The sequence below is a fragment of the Lytechinus pictus genome, chromosome 13, assembly GCF_037042905.1.
Source record: "Lytechinus pictus isolate F3 Inbred chromosome 13, Lp3.0, whole genome shotgun sequence".
Lineage (NCBI taxonomy): Eukaryota > Metazoa > Echinodermata > Echinoidea > Temnopleuroida > Toxopneustidae > Lytechinus > Lytechinus pictus.
This window is the reverse complement of record NC_087257.1, coordinates 26,221,321-26,238,672: the sequence shown is the minus strand read 5'-3', so window position 1 is coordinate 26,238,672 and position 17,352 is coordinate 26,221,321. Positions and strand designations below refer to the sequence as shown.

The 17,352-nt window shown below is 36.9% G+C and overlaps 2 protein-coding genes across 3 annotated transcripts in view; one reads left to right on the top strand and one right to left on the bottom strand.

Annotated features, from left to right (window-relative positions):
* The first annotated feature begins 1,485 nt into the window (after positions 1-1,485).
* LOC135156315 (uncharacterized) lies at positions 1,486-1,806 on the top strand. Its single transcript, XM_064108284.1, has one exon. It carries the CDS (start codon positions 1,486-1,488, stop codon positions 1,804-1,806), a length of 321 nt encoding a protein of 106 aa, XP_063964354.1.
* A 626-nt stretch (positions 1,807-2,432) lies between these two features.
* Positions 2,433-17,352, bottom strand: part of LOC129274698 (uncharacterized) — a 31,581-nt gene continuing 16,661 nt past the window's right edge. The window contains exons 5-6 of one of the 2 annotated variants that reach the window (XR_010295443.1): positions 6,835-7,387; positions 2,433-5,165 (exon numbers count right to left, since the gene is read on the bottom strand). Coding sequence is in view for 1 of the 2 variants with exons in the window: in XM_054911458.2 (XP_054767433.2) it covers positions 4,860-5,165; positions 6,835-7,212 (684 nt within the window). In the remaining variant the exon portion in view is untranslated. Of the gene's footprint in view, positions 5,166-6,834; positions 7,408-17,352 lie in introns of those variants that run through there. The other variant, XM_054911458.2, reaches the window with a different exon arrangement.

Below are 17,352 nucleotides of genomic sequence, written 5' to 3'. Positions count from 1 at the left end.
TTCATAACGTTTTATCTGCCTTGTGTTGTCACACTCACTTCAGTTACAAAACTGCTCCGCCCGGGCCTTGCATATTACACAGCATGTTATCATCCCTAATCAATGATAATATCGAGCGCCTAGCTAGAAGGCAGAAAGTCCCATTCTGCAAAAAGTTGATTCGACCGGGGATCGAACCCAATAGTAGTCCTACATGAGGAGGGGGCTTCGCCCAATAAGCCACCGTGACAGGTGAAGATTCATAATAGCATGAAAAGTGTTACATACTAATTCCCCCAAATAGACAACTATAATTATAATAGACGCCTCATAACTGCTATATATTATTATCATCATGTCGATTCACATCGAAATTTGTTTTAGAGGGGGGAAGGGCAGAAACATCAGAGGATTAATTAGGACCCGAAGTTGTCCTAATGATTAATGAGTGATAAAAGCACATGGCAAGATATGAATTGTCCCACCTATTCATGAAATTGCCAATTTGTAGGACAAAGAGTCTTATCAATCTCGTCTTTTTTAAATGCCTGGTCCCACTGCCCAACGGACACAAAACTTATTCATAACGAATACCACGGACAAGCAACTAATATCGGATGGCTCCATCCGTTTTCATCCGCTCCAGACAATGAACGAAATGGGCGTACAATGAAATCACAGGGAACGGATGCTCGATGGAAATAGAGGGGATGAAACATGTATGCAAAGAGTACACAACGGATACATAACGTTTTCCAACGGATGGCAAAATTATTTTCCTTTTTACATCCTCTCTGCATCCGTGCAATGGGACCAAGCCTTTAAGCTATATCTTTCCTATTCCTGGTCCATTTTTTAAAACAATGTTACCCCTTCACACAAAACATTTCATAACCAATATTGAGCCCCTCCATCCCCTTAGCTTACATGACGTTGACTGGTTTTGATTGGCTATACCTATATACATGGGACTCGCTTTTTACCTTGGGTGGAGACCTGCCCTGGAATTTGCAAATATGTTCGTGCAACCGCTTCCCCCAGTGTAAAGCCCCCCCCCCCGCATCCCTTCACCGAACATAAGTCAAGTCAATGTAGCGAGGTTATTCAGAAAGACTTATCATTTTGGACAACTTCTGGGGCCCGTCTTACAAAGATTTGCGATAGATAAAATCAAACTCAAACGGAAGTTGATCTCAAATTGTGTAATAAAGAGATATGAATGAAGAAATTATATTTCATTTTTATTTTGATTTGTCTATCGCATTTCCTTTTTAAGGGGGGGGGGGGGGTAAAGACGGGCCGAGACATTTCGTTATGTTATTTGATTTATGCAAAATATTGAAATAATTATAGACTAAGTAGATTATTCTTATTATTACAAAACACAATGTTTGTTGATATTTTACTGATATGGAGAACTTACATTAGAATTATCATGGTAATAGGGCGTGCTAGCTTGTAATTTTGATGTGTATTACTATACTGATAAAAAGCATTCTTTTTCCAATGTTAACTGGTCGATTAATAGGGAATGATGAATATGATTGCATTGAGGATGATGATGATAGTGGTGGTGGTGATGATGGAGATGATGATGATGATGATGATGACGATGATGGTGGTGATTATGATGATGATGACTATGATGATGATGGCTTTGATCATCGTGGTGGTGGTGGTGATGATGATGATGGTGGTGGTGATGATGACGATGATGGTGGTGGTATTGTTCATGAGGATGAGGAACACGAAGATGTTTATGATGACAATGATGGCGGTGAAGATGATGTTGCTGAGGAGAAGGAAAGCGATGATGATGGTGGGTGATGATGATGATGACGATGGTGATGACCATGATGATGATGACGATGACCGTGGCGATGATGTTTTGATGATAATAATGAGGATTTTGATGATAATAATGCCCAAGGATGCCTCAGTGCGACTATGAGTCCGAGTCATCATGCGAGGGCTTGTAACTACTAATGACAAACGCCCTAATTATTTCATTGTTTTGTAGACAAGGTTCGATCATGGCCTTGGGAAGCGAGGGTGCTGGAAGTGCTGAAGCACCCCAAATATTTTATTTTTTTGTTGCGTGTATTATTCTCTGTAGGCAGCACCCCCTGGAATACTGTAAGGTGCACCACAGTGGAGAAATATAAACAAAATTACCTTCATTTTGTAGGGAAATTTTTTCCCATCCCCCTTTTTTTTTTTGCTTGCCAAATTTAAATCAGCACCCCCTATAAAAAAAATTGTTCCCAAAGCCCTGGTTCGACCAATCAGATAACTTAATTATTAAACACCCTTGAAGAGATGTACAACATTATAGATGATTCATGCTCGGCACTTCTCCACCATACTTTGTGCTCAACTCTTAAATCATTCCCCACATCACTTTTAGAACAGATTTGAACACTCAACACAATACACATATTCAATGCCATATATCATTATTGTTTTCATTTTATTAAATGAATGTTAATGTTTGAATTGAATGATATATCTTGTATAAATGTTACCATCTGTCTATCTAAATACAGTGCATCCCAGAAAAAAACGAAACCGAGAGTAAGCGATGATTTATCCTAACTTAATCACAAATACAATAGACAAATGACCTTCCATTATAAAGCTTAGAATTTCCCCTTTCATATGAAATTACTTAGATTTCTCATTCACGCATGAGTGAGCAAAAACAATTTGAAGAGGGGATACCAAAAAGTCATTTGGCGGGCTGTATCTGGGTTTCAAAAAGAAAACCACATTGTCAAAAAGTTCAATATCTGCTCTTTAATTTGATACCTCAATTGCAGAAAATGGTCGAGAAATAACAAAGTTCTGGTTATTTGAAATAAGGCTTGAATTTCAATAATTTCATAAAATGAAGAGGTTCTACAGGCAAGCGTTCAAACTCACTTGACACTCCGTTTTGTTGACGATCAGCCATGCATTAAGTCTTTTGTTAACCATGCGATAGCTTCTGTGGGAAACCGGTGAAAACACGTTTATTTAATGAAATTATGGAAATACATGCATTGTTTCGAGGTAACATAACTTTTTTACTTCTTGACCATTTTTTGTGATTAAGGTATCAAATAAAAGAGCAGATATTGAACTTTTCAGGCATGTAATTTTCTCTTTGAAATTCAGATACCCCCCGCCAAATGCGTTTTTGGTATCCTTTGTTCAAATTTTGCTCACTCATGCGTGAATGAGGAATACTCTAAGTAATATCAGATGAAAGAGGAGATTCTAAGCTTTACATTGGTAGGTCATTTGTCTATTGTATTTGTGATTAAGTTATGATAAATCGTCGCTTAATCTCGGTTTCGTTTTTTCTGGGACGCACTGTACAACGCATTTCGACATTTGAAACTACGATGTCTATACGTTTAACGATTCTCCCTGGTATAAAGCTCATGTCATGAATGATCAATACACTGATAATATGCTAATAACAAAATAAACACGCAGAGATGAATATCGTTAATATTCGGAAAACAATTCGGAAACATTCATTTCAGAAAGTATTTCATGGTTTGGACTATTTTTAAATTCATATTCCGAGAACCATCAACTATGGCATGATTATTTGAAAAATAATTTCATGAAGAACATGTTGGAACTTTTACCAATATGAACTGATAAAGAGGAAATGTGAATGTAAACAGTCATGACAGTATAGACAGTAATAAATACGAATTGATTCCATTATACAGACAGTACTTAAAGGTAAATGCTAGTTTTGGTAACGATATCAAAATGAGTTCGTACAGAATCCAATGAAATGTTATACCGAGGTTTTTTACCTGACTGCTAAGAAAGCACGAATGCCTGTGAGCAAGCAACCAGGGGACCAACGGCTTAAGGTCCTCTCCGAGGGACCTGGTAATGAGGATAAATGCCTTACCAAAGGGCACTAGCGCACCAATTGGGAATCGAACCCGGGTCACCGGAATCCGAAACCCCCGCTCTACCGACTGAGCTATCGCGCCTCCAAAGTGTCTGTGTGTATAAATAAAACACATGTGCCAAAGGATTCTGGAAGAAATTGTGTAATTGCTGAGAAATCAGCAAATAAGCACAGGATTCGGGTAGAGCGTCGGGCCCGACGCTCAAAGCAATAATTATACACTGTCCCACGTGCGCTTATTCTGTGTTGGGGAAGTTCAGTCTGAACATTTTTCAGCGTAGATTTCAAGATTTTACAAAGTTCAGTTTATGTAACTGTACCAGATCTAGATCCTCGATGATATACTGACAATTAAGCCTGGTTTTACAGACTTTCTCATGAAATCAGTGTTTACTGCAACTACTGGAATTTCTCTTTAAATTCGCTTGATTTGATATTTAAAGTGCAACAATTTATATCGAATCCCTCAATTATCATGATTATTTAGGTATAAATCTTTATTTAATTGAGTAATTGAGTTAATAAGAGTCAGGGGCCGCGGAACAATTTTCAAAGTGGGGGCGGGGGGGGGGGGCTGACCATGCAAAAAATCACAATCGTATGGTCATTTTTACGTTTTTGTACATGGTTTTGGAAAAAGGTGGGGGCTGAAGCCCCCAGCCCCCCCCCCCCGCTTCCGCGGCCCCTGAGAGAGAGTGTCTAATTATAATTATCGGACAATGAGTAACATTAGGCCTAATGTCCACTACTGCAAAATGGTACAAAGAACGCGTAATCACTTTTACTTAATCTTAAACTCATCTAAAATAGAACGATTTGTAGAATAGGTCAGGATATATTTAAAGCGGATTTCTAAAATTTCTACTCTACCCTTTTCTTCCTTCCTTCCTTCATGTTTTGTTGTTGGGGGGGGGGGGTGCCTTCATGCCCCACAGTGCCCCAAGTGGTATTATGTGCTTCACTAGGGAATTGGTTCTGATGGTTGAGGCTCTTTATATGGGCCTATTTGATCTTGGGGATTAACTAGATCTTGGGGGTCAGTTAGTGGGTCAGATTCGATACCCAGATAACTAGTGCATGACTTGATCTTGATATCCTGTACTGTGACGTCATCGTAAGAAGTAACGGGTAACCGAAAAACCACCATAGGAACTACCCGAACCGTCTGTGAACACTCGACCGTAATGTCATGTTCAGATAGAGAAACATGCGGTGACTGAGGCCAGGAGCACTCCTCCCATATAACCCACTGATTGACCCCATCAAACTGAAAAAAAGATTAATAATTGAGAGAAAGAAAGAAGAATAGAACAAGAATAAAATCAGAAGATTGATGATTATGTGTGTGTGTGTTTTTTTACTTCATAGGACTGCAGTTGACATGATTGAGCAAACTATCATGTATGTAGTGCTTTGTGCTTATTGTAGGCATAACCATCCGATGCAGTGTCATGATTTATATATAATTGTATATTCTAGTTAAAATGAGGAAGCACATTGCGATATTAAAACCAGTTTCGCTTAAGTGAATGATAAATCATTTATTCTGCCTATCAGGGGCCTGTGATCCAGGGGCTGAAGCCCCCCTTTCTCTCCATCTTTGATCAAATCGTGAATCATGCATGTACACCCCCCCCCCCCCTCTTTCCGCGCCCCTATCTATAAATCAACAGTGTGTCCAAATAAAATGTCCCTCTTACAGGTAAAAGAATCATGGTAAATCGAATCAAGATGTGATAGTAAGTAATAGCGATCATTATCTAGCTTGTAACATTCTCAATATTGATTGGTTTCAAAAAAAGAGTTCTTAGGATAACACATGTAAAATTTCTATATCAATTTTACTAACATACAATAAAAATAATGATTTCCGTAGCTTTTAAGTGTTATCGCAAATTTGTTATAATGACAAATTTGGTGTAAGAGGCCCCTGAACTTGTTCATCTCAAGCTGCCTGTTCAGATATATTCTTTATAACAAATTTGAAATAAAAGAGAGATGTAAAATCATATGGCTGTAAATTCGGAATGGCCTGAAAAACATCGTTGTTACCAAATAGGCTTTGAACAAAAAAAAAGATTGAGCAAAACCGACGTCCCTTTCGCAGACATTTCAATATAGTTTAGGAGTTGTAAATCCGCATATTGAAATAACATTGAGTTTAGAATTCAGTGAGATTTTTATGGGGCACGTTGTACTGTACTAGCAAAGTGGAAATAACGTTTAATCGAGCAATATTCCCCTCATCAGACCTCCAATCTCGTTCGCGTTCGAGAAGGGTACCGGAGAACTTTGGGCAAAAGGACTAAACCTGACGCCATTTTCTCTCAATGTATAAAACAAACCGATAAGCTATAGGCCTATAGGCAGGGATTCCAAAACGCATGCCCTCTTTCCTATAATCTTAATTCTTTCTCCTGTCTTTCATTTTGCTCTCCCTACCCTCCCGCAAGCGAGATAAAAAAATCTATACAAATCACTCTCGTTTAGATGGAGGTCTTTGGAACCATGCTCCCCCACCTTCGAATTAAAAAAAATCCACCACCAAAAAGAAAAAAAAATGAAAAAGGCAAAAGGAAAAAAAGGGCAAGATATGTAATTTTCTGAATAATATGTCAAAATCCATCATAAAAAAAATGATTTTCATTTATGAAAATTCAATTATTTTTCACTCGCTTCGCCCTTTCGGGACATGGAAGATTTTGTTTTCATGCGCGTCATGTTATGCCCCTCAGTTTTCTTTGTCATTACGCCATTCGTTCAAATAGTTTTTGTAATTATCCACTTATGGGGGCGGCGGAGAGAGATCACTTGATATTGCGGTGCTTTTCACAAGCCCCAACCTTAATGGTGCCCCCCCCAAAAAAAATATAATTTATAGCTAGACCACCACTTCTACCTCTTCCCGGACTATACGGCTTATAATGGTAACCCACCTGTACAACGGCAACTGGCTCGTCGTCACAGTTAATTCCAGTCCAGAGGATTTTATGGACCCTAATTGCTGGGCACACTCGAATCTTTGGCGGAGCTCTGCCGAATAGAGGTGGAATCCATGGAATCAAGCCCAGGGGCGGCTGGCTTGGTTGATTGCTAAAGAATGTCCCATACCGATCCAGAATCAACTGTTTTTCGGAGGAAGGCAAGTCGGGTATGACAGGCTTGTTATTGATGTAGGCGAAATCATGGTCCTGCTCGATGCTTGCTTGAAGCCGGAGCTGTTCGGGGGTGAACTCCATTTGCTCGGCTTTCGCTTCAGAAACCAAGAAAACGAGGGAAAGATGCACAACGAGGCTTCTGCTTAATCCTGCCATCCTCCTAGAATCTGTCAAATAAGTCACCAGACCTCGATTCCGAATCCGTCGAAATGAAATGACGGAGCACTTTGTGGGGAGTAGGGTTGTGTGATCACAGAACTTTGAAAAGAAGTTCGAAAAGGTCCGTTGCCAATGACTGCACACTCTGGAAGAATATTTGTCGTGCTAAACACTGATGAGAAAGGTCAATAATTTCAGCGTTGTGTGAACGAGAATAATAACATTATGGTCTGTCTGGTATTTGATAAGTCATGGTCTAATGAAAATGACAATATTGAAATACATGCACTACTGCATTTATGGGATTTTCGCCCGTAATAAATTTGTATAATAATGATTCCTTCCTTCCATTTTTCCTTCATTGTCAACTTATCAATTCAATCATTCATAATTATATACATTTATCTTCTTCCATTTTCATTGTTTATCTTTGGTTTTGTTTACATGAATTCATTCAAAATCAATCTATATACAAGAATAAATACATAAGAATTCGCGATTTCTTAAAACAAAAACAGATAAATATTTATCCTATCCTGAAATCAAAAGAAACGCAAAATAGAGGAAGTTCATAAAATATGAATGAAATACTTTTATCTATGAAACTCACCTTTCAAAGAAATCAATGCGATGTAGCGCGATAAAAAAGACGGGTTGCCATGGTGATTGTTTCACAATCCGTTTGCCCATGACCAGACGTGTTTCTCACGACTGTTTCAGAAACGGATTAGTTTTCTTTTTTTGGTCACATCATGGGCACTGACAAAGAGTGTTACTCTACCTTACATTTCTGAGAGCTACGCCCCTTTAAAAATCTGTGATTTTATTTTTTATTTTTTACGGCATTTTACTAAACAAATGTTATTTTATGTATATATATGTGCTTGCACTTGTAGATTGAATAATATACGTATACATGTCTATATGAATAAATTATCTTAGAATCACGGTTGGTACCAAAATACCATATACAGTGCGTCCCAAAAAAACTATACACTTTTGAAATGGCTGCCAAATAAAAAATATAACATTTTTGGGAAAAAGACTTACATATATGGAAAGCCAATAAAGTCAACTTTCAAATGACACCAACAAATTGGAAAACTGTTCATGCTTGAGCGAGCACTGCCCACTGAAACAAAGGGTATGAAAATTAGGGTGGGCTGGAATTAGCCTTCCAATTTATGTCAGTTTTTAAGAGGCAAATCCTTTCGAACTTGCAAAGTTAAGGGCGTTGTGATAAATTAATGATCAACCGTGACCAGTTTTGGTTGCTTATGCAAATTTTATAAATTATTAAATTGAACTTTAATGCATGAGTGAACACAAATTACACTTTTGGGGCAGCATTTCAACTTTATCATTTGGATCTCTTTTTGGGCAGCATTTTCAACTTTATCATGTGGATCTCAGCAGTGTGTTCATGATGGGAGTCGGGAGAATAGGGGATGAGATAGGACTTAAGTGTGAGAAGTAGGTTGATGGAATAAGGGTCAACAGAACATTCAGCCCCACCCCCTCTCTCTTTCCCGCCCTCCCCTCCTGTTGAGAGACTGATGGCTATTGTCATGTACGCGTGAAGTCCAGAGCGGAATGTTGATTTAATGATTAATTCTGAATTGGGGCATCAACTTTTTCCTTTCAATCATTTCATCAACAATTCATCAGTAAATCAACTCATTCAATGTGCAATGTGATCAATCAAACATTCAGGGTTTTTTCAATAAATTATTTCATTAATTATCATAATCATTAAATTTCTTGGTAATAATTCAATAAAAAAATGACCATCAGCCATCGGTCACTTGGCAGCTTAGTTTTGAATAGGCTACAATCCAGGAAGTGAGACAGAGAGGGGGGGGGGGGGCTGGGAAATGGAGGTGGAGAGGGGAGGGTACATAATTATGACTGTTAATTTGTAAAAGGACAAAAAGAAGAGGAATGCCCTTTTAACCAAGTCTTAGCATATCTCGCCCTCTTGCTTGTAACAGGTACCATCGCATTACTCTGACTCTCACGAACACACTTCTGAGGTCCACAAGATGAATATGCTACACTAAAATTTCAATTCCTGTTCACTCATGTATTAAATTTCAATTTAGTAACTCCTGAAATTTGCCTAAGAAATCAAAACTTATCTCACTCATTAATTTAGCTTAGCAAGTTCACAAGGACTAACCACTCAAAAAAACTGTAAGGCTAATTCCTGCCCAGCCGAGCCGAGCTTAGTGTCCGAGGAGGAGAGAAGCGGGGGGGGGGGGGGTTGAGATGGAGGGAGGGGTTGCTAAATGTTCTGTTGACCTTTATCCCATCAACGTACTTCACCCACCTAAGTCATATTACCCCCTCTTCTCCTGACTTTCATAAACACATTGTTGAGATCCACATGATAAAGACAAAATGTTGCACTAAAAATTGCAATTCACGATCACTCATGCATTAAATTTCAATGTAATAAATTCAATTTAATAACGCATTAAATTTTCAAAAACATGAAACTGATCACAACTGATCTTTAATTCACCAAATAACCCTCAACTTTGCAAGTACCAAACAAAAAACCTGAAAGAAATTGGAAGGCTAATTCTGGCCCACCCTAATTTTCATACCCTTTGTTTCAGTGGGCAGTGCTCGCACAAGCATGAATAGTTTTCCAACTTTTTGGTGTCACTTGAAAGTTGACTTTATTAGCTTTCCATATCTATGAGTTATTTCCCCCAAAGTGCTATATTTTTTTTTGGCAGCCATTTCAAAAGTGTATAGTTTTTTTTGTATATACAGTGCGTCTCAAAAAAACTATACACTTTTGAAATGGCTACCAAACAAAAATATGTCACTCTGGGGAAAAATACCTATATATATGAAAGCCAATAAAGTCAATTTTCAGATGACACCAAAAAGTTGGAAAACTATTCATGCTTGAGTGAGCACTACCCACTTAAACAAAGGGTATGGAAATTAAGCTGGGCAGGAATTAGCCTTCCAATTTCTTTCAGTTTTTGAGATGCGAGTCCCTTGGAACTTGCAAAGTTAAAGGAAAAGTCCACCCCACCAAAAAGTTAATTTTAATAAAAGGAGAAAAATCCAACAAGCAAAACACTGAAAATTTCATCAAAATCGGATGTAATATAAGAAAGTTATGACATTTTAAAATTTTGCTTAATTTCACAAAAACAGTTATATACACATCCTGGACGGTATGCAAATTGGCAGACTGATGACGTCACCCAGTCACTATTTCTTTTGTATTTTATTATATGAAATATGAACAATTCTAATTTTCTCCCCATTGTCTTGTGAAACAAGATTTTATTACTCCCTGAACATGTGGAATTACCATTATTTTAACAGTTTATGGTTAAGTCAAGTTGTCAAATCTGTAAAAATTGAAATATTGTATAATTCAAACAATAAAAAACAAAATAAATAGTGAGTGATGGACATCGTCGACTCTCTCATTTGCATATCGCCGAGTTGTGCGTTTAACTGTTTTATGAAAAATAAGCAAAACTTAAAAACGTCATAACTTTCTTATTTTACATCCGATTTTGATGAAATTTGTAGCGTTATGTTTGTTTTATTTTTCTCTATCGATTCAAATCAACAATTTTCTGGGGTGGACTTGGCCTTTAAGGGTGTTTTGATAAATCAATGATCAAGCATTATCAATTTAGGTTTTTAGAGCAAATTTCAAGAATTATTAAATTGAAATTTAATGCATGAGTGAACATGAAATACAATTCTCAACTTTTTCAAGTGGATCTCAGCAATGTGTTCATGGAAGTCAGAATATGGATAGGACTTAGGTTGATATGGGATAAGGGTCAACTAAACACTTAACCCCCCCCCCCCTTTCACCCCTCCTGAGAGTCTAGCCTTTGCTAGGGTGAGCAGGCATTAGCCTTCCAGTTTTTTTTTAGAGGTAAGTCCTTTGGAACTTGCAAAATTAAGGGTGTTATGCTAAATTGCTGATGAATTGAGATCAGTTTTGGTTTCTTAAGCAAATTTCATGAGTTACTAAATTGAAATGCAATGCATGAGTAAACAGGAATTGTAATTTTAATGTAGCTTTTTTAGTTTATTATGTGGATTTTAACAAGTGTGCTTGTGAGAGTCAGAGTAATGTGATGGTACCTGTTACATGCAAGGGGGTGAGATAGGGTAAGACTGGGTTATAGGGGCATTCTTCTTTGTGTTCTCTTACAAATTACAAATCATGTGCTCACCCCCTGCCCTCCATCCCCTTTCTTTCTCCTGGATGGTATTTAAAACTTAAATGCCAAGTGAATTATGGTTGACGGGTCTTTCTTTTCCATTGAATGATTAATAAGAACTTGACTAATTATGATGATTTATGAAATAATTTATTGAAAAGTTGAATTTTTTATTGATAATTTATTGAAAAAGGTGAATATTTGATTGATCACATTGATTGAGTTGATTTACTAACAAATTGTTGATTGAATGATTGATAGGTAAAAGTTGATGACCTAATTTCAGAATTTATTATCAAATTGACAGTCCGCTCTGGACTTAATGCATACATGTAATAGCAATAAGTCTCAATCTCAACAGGAGGGGGGGGGGGTGGGGGAGGGACAGACCTGTAGGAGGGAGACTAAACATTGTTGACCCTTTTCCCATCAGCTTATTTCACCCACTGAAGTCCTATCTTACCCCTATTTTCCTGACTCCAATGAACACACTGCTGATATCCACATTGTAAAGTTAAAATGCTGCACTAAAGATTGCAATTCACGTTCCCTCATGCATGAAATTTTAATTTGATAATTCTTGAAGTTTGCTGTAAAAATTTAAATTGATAATGAATGACCATTAATTCATTACAACACCCTAAGTTGGCAAGTTCCAAGGACTTGCCTCTCAAAAACTGAAAGAGATCGAAAGGCTAATTCCTGCCCAGCCTAATTTCCATACCCTTTGTTTAAGTGGGTAGTGCTCACTCAAGCATGAATAGTTTTCCAACTTTTTGGTGTCATCTGAAAATTGACTTTATTGGCTTTCCATGTACATAGATATTTTCCCCATAAGTGACATATTTTTTGTTTGGTAGCCCTTTCAAAAGTGTATAGTTTTTTTTTAGACGCACTGTATAAACAAATAAAAACACGTTTCTCAAAAAAAAAGGGGGGGGGAATCTCACTCTTCGTCTATGTCCGTTGTGTGACATAAAATATATGAAATATCATATACATAATTTTAACAATATTCAATAATTATGCTGGCCCAAAGTACTGTAATATAATTTTTCTATGTCTACAGTTAATGTATTTTTAGTTGATCTGAAATCAGAATTATGTATTAATATACTTTGTATCTTGTTTTGGATTTTGAGAATTAAACAGCTCCTTTAGAGTAAATTATACTGGTGAAGTTTATTGATGCAGTGTAACTTTAGCGGCTCAAAAGGATTAAATAGTGATTAAGTGCTCAAGGTGTTGGTTAGTGGTATAAAAAATCTGCATATAATTCCCGCTAAAGTCGAGTCCCCCCTCTGAAAAACCCACCAGTTGGTGGTGGGTTTGAATCGTAGCCATGGTGTATTTGCCTTCAGCAATAAATCAACTCACTTTGTGCTTCACTCAACCCAGGTGAGATGAATGGGTACCCGGCAGGATTAATTCATTGAATCACAGGCATGACAGGTCACAGCGGCATTCTAAATTCCAAGGATTTAAAATAAATCAAGATCGGCTGTGAATAGTGACCAGCATTATATTTAGATTTTTAAACCTTGATGATTTAAATATAAATATAAAAGATTTGAATTTAAATCTTTTGAGATTTAAAAATTAATCCTTAAAGGGGAATCCAACCCAAATAAAAACTTGTTTTTATAAGAAAAAGAAAAATCAGCTGATAGGTGAAAGTTTGAACAATATTGGACAAACAACAAGAAAGCTATGAATTTTTAAAAGTTGTAAATATTGGTAATCACTATACTCATGGAGACTTCAAATTGGCCGCATATGGGATGTCATAGTGATGTAAGGCAAGGACTACTCTTCCATGTACTCCAATACATATTATGGCTAAAATGTCATTTTTCCCAAAAGTTTTACTTCAAATCATATTTTTCTTTCATGAGGACATAAAACAATATACTACCTGGGTTATATTTAGATTACTACCCCAGGGGAATGGGTACTTAGGAGAAAACCACAAATCCCTGATAATAAAGTACATGGCCTATGGGAAAGTTGTCCTTGCCCCTTGTCATAATTTACTTACCCAGTTGCCAATTTAAAATGTACATACTATTAGTGATATCAATTTTAAAGCAGCTATAACTTTCTTATTGCTTGTCCGATTTCTTTCAAACTTTCACCAATCTGTTTAATTTATTTTTCTCCTTCCCAACAAAACATTTTATGGCCAAGGCTGGATTTCCCTTTAAGATTTGAAATAAATTCAAAATGCTGGTCACTATTCGCAGCAGATCTGGATTTATGTAAATCCTTGAAATTTAGAGTGAAATGATGGCGCTCTTCAATCTCTCCAGACTAAACGCGCCTATAGCTTTCGTAAACGGGCTTCGGCAAAGGGAAAACCCATTTGGCGACGATTATATGAATACATAATATTGATTTGTCACACATCCACCTATAAGTAGGCCCTACAGAATTTCACTATATAAATAACAATTCAATTCTTTGTCATTATTGACAAAGTAAATAACACGCCTGAAACATAATTGGTCGTGGAAATGGCAAGGTTGGTAGGTGTTTGCATTGGCAAAAGAAAAGTTACGCCTTTTCTGATTATTGGGAATTTTTCTCTCGGTTATTCTGATCTTTTTCCTTTTCTTAATTTTTCTTTGTTCATATCAAACAAAACCAAAAGGGAAATAAGTGTATATAGAAAGAATACAAGTTGCAAAAACATGAACAAAGGCAAAACGAAAATAAAACATAAAAAGGAACATAAATTTCATATCATTTTTTTTTGTTATAAACACCCATTTGCAATTATACTTCAGTTTGAATCGAGTAAAAATAGAAAAGCCAAAGTAAAGAAAAAAAGAAAAAAATATAAATGAAATAAATATTAATTACAAATATTTATGTACAAACCTCTATATGATGTTTTTTTTTAATCTTATACCTCTCTTCACTTTTTTTTTCTTCTTCTTCTTTTTCTTATATATCTCCTTTTTGATGAGAAATTCAACTATTTTTTTTTTCTTTCTTTCTTTCTTTCTTTCTTTCTTTCTTTCTTTCTTTCTTTCTTTCTTTCTTTCTTTCTTTCTTTCTTTCATATCTTGTGTTTGAATTTTCCCCCTACTAAGCTTGACATGGTGAGAATATGATAAAAAGCTCAATTTTTTAACTGCTCCTCGAATAGCTTGGTAACTGATGAACTAGATAGACAATTGCTTTCATTTGCCGTTTCCTCGAGCCATGCAACTACTAGTATACGATTACGCCTCGGAAAAGGGTAATTTCTCGCTGTGGAAATGTCTCTTATTATTTTCATTATAATTATTTGAAACAGTTTTAGAATGAAAGAGTTTTATTATATATTTTTATGTATGCTTACTTTTTTTTAGAAGTAGAATTTATCTTGGTGGAAATGTCTCTTATTATTTTCATTATAATTATTTGAAACAGTTTTAGAATGAAAGAGTTTTATTATATTTTTATGTATGCTTACTTTTTTTTAGAAGTAGAATTTATCTTGGGTTAGTGGTTTCCATTTCAAGGTGATTAACTCTCTAAAAGTAATTGATATTCTTTGTATAATTATATGCTTTAAACAACGAGACAGCAATATTCTGAATCATGTGAAAGATTTTCCATTCAAACCCAACGTAGTGGTTTTGCGTTTTGCTCAATGGAACAGATTCGATCCATTGCGCCACAAGGCAGTGTTACATTGGCTCGTCTTACAATGTCTTATAATATTGTACGTGTACTGTCTTGTTCTGTACGGTATTGTGTGGTGATGTGTTGTGTAATGTCCGTTTCGTTTCCAATAAAAAAAACACGTTATCATGGTTATCTTGGCTATGGAGTATGCGGTATCTGACAAAGTGATGAACCATGTACACACAATAGGGTTCATTACCCAAGCGCACAGTACAAAAGCAAACAGATGAGCCAAACAGGGCCCTGGGAATTATTGTTTTACCGGGGGGGGGGGGGTGCTGATATAAATTTGACATGCTCCCCCCCCCCAAAAAAAAAAAAAAAGTTTCAATACTAAATGAAGGTCATTTTTGCCACGATATATTTGACAATCCGAAAAAGGGGGTTTCTGTACAAAATGTAGGTCATTTTAGTTACATTTCTCCATTTTTGTCACACCTTCTAAAATTCCAGGGGGTTGCTGCCTATGGATAATCACTGCACCCAGCACCCCAGTCAGGAAAACCTCCCCCCTGCTTCCCAGGACCATGGGGGCCCACCCGACTATTTAGTTTTACTCTATAGATATTCAGTACATTCACTAGATGAAAAACCGTCGACTATATGAATGTAGGCATAGACGCCACACATTTCCTTCCAAAATATTGCTAAATCTTCCATCCCACTTATTCCCAATCAAGCAGAATTGGCCGGAATGAAAGGACTATTGTTCAACCACCAGTTGGTCATCATCTACTTCGAACACCGTTCGAAAATACCCCTCGAATGTTTTGAACATGACCAAAACCTTCGGGACGGCCAAAAGAAATGACAAAAATATTTCGAATGCACTCAGAATCATTGGCGGCGGAAGCCAAAAAATTTAGGGGGGACCACCAAAATTTTTTAACAAGCAAAAAAAAAAAAGAAAGTTATCAACCAAAAATTTGAGGGGGGAACGCAGGAAACAAAATTGACAAGCAAAAAAAAAAAAAAAAAAAAAAGTAATCAACAAAGAAATTAGGGGGGGGGGTCGTCCCCCCCGCTTCCGCCGCCTATGCTCAGAATGCAGTCAAAATATTTAAAAGGCGACTAGAATGTCCAAGAATGTAGCGCGAATTATCAATCTGACTCCATTGCGGTTCATTTTGACTAGTGTATGATGATTTACCTGGTCAATTTACTGAATTTCAACTCCAGTTTGGTGAATTCATGAGTTCCTCCCAAAATGTCTAGATTTTGTAAATATTTTTTTTTCGTTCCAGCTTTTGATTGATTCCTGCCGATTCCGAATAAGTGTGATGGGGGCTTAAGTCCAAGCGAATCCAAGTCACCTCCGAAATGAGCAGTGGCGTAACAGTTCTTCATGGGGGCTCGGGAGGTGTGTACGTGCCCTATGTCATGCAAAAATTGCGTGTGAGGGTACCAGTGGCGTAACAGGCGGGGGGGGGCAGGGGGGCAAGCTGCCCCCCCTGGCGGATTTCATCGGGAAAATTAAAAAAAAAAGCGGGAAAAAAAGAGAAAAGGGAGAAAGAGAGAAAGGGGAAGGGAAAGAAAGAAAGAAAAAGAGGAAAGGGAAAAAGGGAAAGGGAAAAAATTAAAAGAAAGGGAAAGAAAGGAAGAACATAAATAGGGAAAATTGAAGGAAAGCGGGAAAAAGAAGGAGAGAAGAACACGTGAGGAAGTATAAATATCCTGAAATACTAATACATTAGCATGATTAGCAAGAGAGGCATATAAAATCAAAAGAGATGACTCAGCAATGGCATGCACGGGCAAGAATGGCGGGAAAATGGGAGAAAGAGGCAGAAAGAAACGGGAAATGAAGGAAGAACCAAATGCTTATAATTGGAAAATCAGAATATATAGAGAAAAGGGACGAGAATAATAAGCGAACTTAATAACACGACCGGGTTGCCAAGGATTGAAAAATATAAAGAACGGTAAGAAAGGTGGATGGGCTATATTATAAGCTTGCTAAATTTTATGCAATATATAATGGTCGCAATCAGGACAAAGTGTCCCGGGAAAAATCCTTAGCCAAAGTAGGGTTAGCCAAGGGCTAGTCATATCCCCCGATATTATGTCCTAACCTAAGTAAAGCTATGCGCTGGCAAGATTTACCGTAAAAAGCCAATTTACTTTGGCTAAATTTGCAAAGCTACTATCACATAAGTAGAATTTAATTTCAAAATCATTTTTAAAGGCCATTTTTTTCTGGCTCGCTTCGCTCGCTGGCGACTTTTATAAATTTTTCCACATTTGCAAT